This window comes from Paracoccidioides brasiliensis, assembly GCF_000150735.1.
Source record: "Paracoccidioides brasiliensis Pb18 unplaced genomic scaffold supercont2.11, whole genome shotgun sequence".
Classification (NCBI taxonomy): Eukaryota; Fungi; Ascomycota; class Eurotiomycetes; order Onygenales; family Ajellomycetaceae; genus Paracoccidioides; species Paracoccidioides brasiliensis.
This window is the reverse complement of record NW_011371368.1, coordinates 1,015,400-1,021,689: the sequence shown is the minus strand read 5'-3', so window position 1 is coordinate 1,021,689 and position 6,290 is coordinate 1,015,400. Positions and strand designations below refer to the sequence as shown.

General features: G+C 46.7%; 3 protein-coding genes across 3 annotated transcripts in view; 2 read left to right on the top strand and 1 right to left on the bottom strand.

Annotated features, from left to right (window-relative positions):
* PADG_07564 (uncharacterized protein) overlaps positions 1 to 1,529 on the bottom strand; it is a gene marked incomplete at both ends in the record, with an annotated part of 1,702 nt that extends 173 nt beyond the window's left edge. Inside the window, 3 exons of the mRNA XM_010764482.1 lie at positions 42 to 857; positions 1,073 to 1,302; positions 1,443 to 1,529. Coding sequence (XP_010762784.1) covers positions 42 to 857; positions 1,073 to 1,302; positions 1,443 to 1,529 — 1,133 coding nt within the window. The remainder of the gene's footprint in view (positions 1 to 41; positions 858 to 1,072; positions 1,303 to 1,442) is intronic.
* A 404-nt stretch (positions 1,530 to 1,933) lies between these two features.
* On the top strand, positions 1,934 to 3,876 carry PADG_07563 (uncharacterized protein; the record flags this gene model as incomplete). The annotated part of the gene is made up of 2 exons (XM_010764605.1): positions 1,934 to 2,083; positions 2,155 to 3,876. The coding sequence occupies 2 exons, from the start codon at positions 1,934 to 1,936 to the stop codon at positions 3,874 to 3,876; spliced, it is 1,872 nt and encodes a 623-aa protein (XP_010762907.1).
* A 1,258-nt stretch (positions 3,877 to 5,134) lies between these two features.
* PADG_07562 (uncharacterized protein) lies at positions 5,135 to 5,911 on the top strand (the record flags this gene model as incomplete). Its single annotated transcript, XM_010764604.1, has 1 exon — positions 5,135 to 5,911. One exon carries the CDS (start codon positions 5,135 to 5,137, stop codon positions 5,909 to 5,911), a length of 777 nt encoding a protein of 258 aa, XP_010762906.1.
* Between the last annotated feature and the right edge of the window lie 379 nt (positions 5,912 to 6,290).

Here is a 6,290-nt window from a genome sequence, read left to right as displayed (position 1 = left end):
TAAATATGAGCGGTTTCTCCGATAACGTTTGATCGATGTACATTAGCATGGCTTCCAATATATGGGGAAGAGTGAGAACAGCCGCCAGTTCAATAGGAGATTTTACTGTAATGCCCGTTTCATGTCCCACCTTCGCCAGTGGGTTCGCACCAAACTCGAGCAGGACTTTTACAGCAGGAAGGCTTCTCATAAGCACTGCTCTCCCTAGCGGGGTGTTTTGGGTGCCAAAATTATCTTCCCAATCTGCATTGATCATTCTGACGTCCTTTCGCATTGTTCTACATGCATGCTCTATGATTGCACCAGCACCTAGAAGTCCTTTCACAAGGAATGGCATTTGGTCAGGAGTGAAGCTGGAAAGCCAGTGCAAGGGCGTTTCTTCACCAAATTCTGTTGAGTCACCCTTGGCACCATGCTCGAGGAGAAACATGGCACAGTCAAAATGGCCACTGCGACAAGCACATACAAGAGGCGATTCTGAGAGTGATTTATTCGGAATATCAATGTCACATAAATATGTCTCAATCATGTACTTCAGCGCTTCCAGGTTTCCCTGGGCAGCAGCAAAGTGCAAGAGACCGTGGCCCTTGTGGTTGACAAAGATTTCATCGAACGGTGATGTTATACTTGGTGCAGAGTCAGCACTCTGGTCAATAGCGACCGAAGGGCTGTTCTTCCGTAAACTGGAATTATATGCGGCTCCAATCTCTTTTTTGATTTGGGCTTCGAGAATCGAAATATCATCAAGATCATAGGGTCGTCGTAGTTTCCGAGGCACAAAATGAGGCATTCCGATACCACCAGCAAGGGTCCATGGTTCGGGAGACGCATTCTTCCCAGGAGAAAACAAAACCAACCTTAATCTTGCTACGCAAGCAAAAAGATGCAAACAATAAGAGGGGTTTACAAGTTTTATGGAATATGTGAGATTTCTTCTACATTGATAGCTGATGCTATGGTACATATATATACACAGCTGGTTTCTCCCCTGCCTTAGACTTGCTTGCAGAGCCAGAATCACTAGAATCACGCTACCTGGTTCGATTTATTAATGACGGTAATGTCCTCATACCAGGCCTGCCTTGCTTCAATTGCGGCTCCACCAAAACTGCCGCTGCAGAATAAGTGAGCGTCTTCCGGTGCGGGGCTGATGCCCAACTGATAGTAGTGAGAATGTAGCATTCCCAACAAAACGTCCGTCTGCGACTTCGACCCTCCAATGACCTGATGGATATCTTCAATTGCAGTGGCTGTTGGTGAGATTTTGCATTGTTTAGCCTGTGATTGACTTTGAACAGTTGGCTAATGTGGACTGAAGAATAGATAACGCAATTAGACATTACTCCGTTGTATCGCCATGGATGGGTCCATCTGTGTCAGAACACTGCTCCCCGATCGTATCATTGATGATCGTGGTTCCATATCATCGGATAAGAGCTAACCGAAGCACGAGAGGCGGGATGGATCCATAGTGAACCATGGGTGTTGATGACTGTTATGACTTTGAAATCTTGGCCTGGAAGAAGCATATCCGCATCGCTCCATCCTTCAGTATGCTGATGGGCCTCCAAGTCAATGATCTAACGATGCGGACTTGAAGCTCCCATGCCTCCGCACCTTTATTATTCTGTTTCAACTTCTGACGGTTGGTGTTGGTGTCATGGAAGTGAAAAATAACCAATAGGTGACTTTTGAAGAAGCCGAGCCAATGAAGCCTCGAAACCACCAAAAAAAAAATAAAAATAAAAATAAAAATAAAAATAAATGAGCCCACATGATAATTATTCCACGTGATTTGGCAATCTCATTTTGGGTCATGTGATATCAATGCCTCCACAAAACAACAACTTTCAGCGACATTCGAAATCTGCGGTCAGGACAACAACAACTCGCATATGGAACAAGGACTGCTTTGCATAGAGCTATACCTGCCATGACGTCTCATCTGGTTGCAATTGCGAAAGCTACTTTCTCGGCTGGGCTTTTGCGATCAGATCCCACATCAGTGCACCGCGATGAGATCGCCGTTTTCCATAGCGCCCTCGACAAGGCGCTGGCACAATGCTCTCCAGGAAACATCCAGGTTTGAACAATGACTCCTTATGTCGGCGTTAAATGGGTTTACTAAATTGTTGATCCGGATACATATGCTAGAATTGCAAATCGTGGCTTTTGAAAAATGTCATCCCCTCTGCAGCAAGAATCGGGGCTCTAGGCAAATACCTTGTCACTCTGTCAGGATCCTTCGATCCTAGTGATAAATACCCCCCAGCTGATGGACAGCCCGTGGTTGAAACCTCGAAAACGTCTTCAAAGCGGAAACGATTGCATATCCTGTATTTATTAAACGACCTGTTGCATCACACTAAATACCATGAACAAACGACGTCGTCTTTTTCAAGTTTCAGCGGTTCAATTCAGCCGTTTTTAGTCGAGCTCATCAGCTTCGCATCTGGTTATGGTCGCGAGAAAAACCCAAAACACCACAAGCGATTGGACGATATTCTCGATATATGGTGTAGTAATGGCTACTATAGTAGCGATTATATCAACAAACTTCGCGAGACGGTGTATAATTCATCTTCTCCCGATGCGCTGAATTCAAAATCTGCCCCCAAGGGATCGGATTCTGATACTCCGATCATAGCCGTTTTGAGAGATACTCCTTATATAATGCCAGCAACGCACGGTGACCTTTCCACGCCCTATCACGAACTACCTGCGGGAAATTTAATGCCACTTATAATTCCAAACTCCACCGTTCCGATTAGACCGCATGCAGTCAAGCCTCTTCAGTTCCTTGCGGGGCCCGCTGACGAATCTCTGGTATCGGCTGTGAAGAACTTCTTAAATGATGTGGACAAGATATATAACTCCAATAGTGATATGTTGGCAGATGGACATGACGTGGACATCGATGAGCTTGGTCAGGTTGTTGTCCGTGACGAAGTGACAGGAGAAATCATCGATGGAGAAACATACTATGGTTGGTCGCGCTCATTCTGCGAGAAAATGAAAAAGAGACAAGACAGATTCGGCAGTAGGAATCGAAGTCGAAGTCGCAGCCGCAGCCGCAGCCGCAGCCGGAGTTATGATACAAGGAAGCGGCGACGATACAGCGATAGCATCAGCAGTGATGATAGGGAAAGATCAAAATCACCAGGCTCATCGATATCTCCCCGTCGTAATCGAAGCCGCTCACATTCGCGCTCCATTTCGCGATCCCGATCCCGCACTGCCCCACGACGTGCCGGACACCGTAGATCAGGTACCAGATCAAAATCATACTCTCCTCGCCCGTTATCTCCGCCAAGATTTCCACCCCAGCAACAAAGTCCGCCCTTCCCGCCGCCTCCAGGAGCAGTTCCGCATATTCTTCCTCCACCCACAATCCCATACCCATTCAATGGAACCCAACAATTTCCTCCCCCACACCCAACAGTCCTGGGTTCAGGAGGCATGTTTATCCCCCCACCTCCGCCAAAGCCACCAGGCTATCTTGGAACATGGCCACCTCCACCCCCACCCCTTCCGCCCTCACAGCATCCTGGCGCACCACCACCGTTCCCACCACATCTACCACCCATGAGTATGGATATGAACTTTCCGGGCTTCAATAATCCAACCGCGTTTCAACACCAAGCCGGGCCCGGGGGGCCGCAGTTCTCTGCCCATCCACATCCACATCCGCCACCACCTCCACCATCTGATCAACAGTTACATTCTGGATCATACCATTTCCCGTCTCCGCATGTGGGACAGGGGCAAGGGCGTGGAACCCCGCCCAGTCGCTGCGGAGATGCGAATAGTTCCGGTGGTGGTCGGGGAGGTAACTCCGGTGGAAGGGGCGGTTGGGGTAGAGGAGGGTGGTATTGATTTGCCTTATTATTCATTTTCGATTTACGATCGACGGACTGAAAATTGGATTGGAATTATAAAGTTGGGTTGCGCATGGTTTAGCAGATGTGGTATATTTCGCTACTCAGTTAGGCGGGAAATCTTTGTTTTTGCCATCTCCGATACTCTTTACAGTAATACCTACAATTGAATTGCTAATGAGCAAAGTTTGTAGGGGATGTTTGTCTAATTGTGGAGATGGCAAAACGTAGTGGTGTGGTGGAAACTGTCAACCACCCCATTTTCTTTTTGAAAAAAAAAAAGGAAAAGAGAAAGAAAAAGAGAAAGAGAAAGAAAAATTTGGGATGCAAAGGCGTTGGTTTTGTCCGCATTGCACCATGATATCCTGGTTAATGCAGAGCAATGAATGCTCTGTTTCCAATAAATAGCTGTCAAGTGTTTGTAGATTTCGTATCGAGCCTTTTAACGTTCTTACCAGTTCACGTCAGTCTCCTGATGAACACGACCCCTCTTCTGGCAACTCGCATTGTACCCATTGATGAAGCAAGAAGTTGTCATCAATAAGGGCTTATCCCCTCGTTTGTCGGGCATCTGAATTTTCAGACATTTTCAGACCTGACATTTGGTTGGTTCCAGGCTTAACTTGCATTCCTAGCTCGAAATACACCACTTGCCTGCACACTTGCGGACTGCATGCACATGGATATCTCTCCCCCCCAGGATTTCCTCCCCACCACTGGTAGTCTCAGTTTAAATGCAACCTCTCTCTAAAATCTATTTCGTCTGATCTATGTCAATTGAGTCGGTTAAAGTTAAGGTTTCAGGGATACAAGAGTCTCTTAAGTAAACCAGGCATCAGATATGAGATCGCCATAAACATCTGCCTGACCATTACAATGACTGGTGGGTGGTGGGAGGTTTAAGAGAGCCCAATTTTTAAATTAATGACGGAGCCTCTACAACATCCAGTTATCGCAGGCCCATCCATGTCGTCGACCCGGTCAGAGACGTGAACTACCTTGGGAGAAGAGATGAATAACGGCAAACGGTTTACGCCAGTCAGCCAATTGAGTTCGCATCTTGTTAACAACATGGATTGCCAGATCAAGGAGTTAGCCCTATATATAAAGTCCGAAGCTCCTCTGTCCCCGGGTGTTTAAGAGTATTCAGTAATTCTCCAAATTTCTGTCGTATTTAGTCACCTACCGCAGTCGTTAGTTTCATTAGTTAACTAATTGAAGCCAAGCACAAAACACACATTTGCACGCAGACCAACATGTCTGGGTCGAACTCTTTCAAAGTCCTCATTCTCCCTTTTCCGGAGTTCGACACATTGGACGTTTATGCTCCAATCGAAGTCCTGGGCAAGGGTGCCGCCATCGGTGGTGTCACCATAACTTTCGATATTGCCACAGCCTCCAAAAAAACACTCAGCGCCGAGAAAATCCCCGTTGTTCAGGATCTCAGTATCTGTGAAGCACTGCAGCAGCTTGAACAATATGAAATTGTCATTCAGCCTGGTGGTGCTGTATCTGCGATACAAAAGTATCTGGAAAATCCCGCCCAAGTTGGCTTGGACCAAGAATCCGTGGACGAACATCTGCAGCTGCTCTTGAGATTTTCTCAACTGGAAACGCTCTCCCCCCGGGGCTGTCGACGTGTTCTCATGTCTATATGTACAGGGGCGTTGATCGCGGGGCTCTCGGGGGCTTTCAGTAATTTAACAGTCACTACACACTATTCGGGTCTCCAGCAGCTGAAGGAGTATTGCCAGAGAGGGGGTCAGGGGACTATTGTTGATCCAGATATAGGAGAAGGAGGGTATGTCGGTTACGCGGCTGGGCAACTAAATTCAAAGAGATGGGTTCTGTCAGACCGTTCCGGGTGTGCTGTGAGAGTTATTAGCTCTGGAGGAATCAGTTGTGGGTTGGATGCGTCGTTGTTTCTGGTGAGTGAGTTGGAGGTGTGGAAGGATGGGCACCTGGAGAACATCGGGTTGGAAAAAGCGCATCAGTGTGCGCGAATTATGGATTATGCCTGGCGATGGGCTTGAGCATGGCGATGGTAATTGCGGAGAAATACATTTATCTGGCTGGTTAACTGCTGGATAATTTGTTCTGGTATCAGGCAGTGTTCCTATCCTACATCTGTTCTATTCGTCACCTAGCGTCTTATTTTCGAGTTTATCTCCACTAAGTTGTCCTTGTTAAACAACGAATTGTTTAACTAATTAACTACGGGAGCCAACCAGTTGATTAATTCAGTGGCTGAAGAACTGGCATTCAGTATTTCGTGTTTCATGTCTTGGAATATCTCTGTACCAGATTTTATTTGGATGTGTCCGTACCTGGGTATGTTATCCAAGCACTAAGAAAACCGTTAGATCTGAATATGTTGTTACAACACCAAAGGGCCAGTTTTAAAAAGCAATA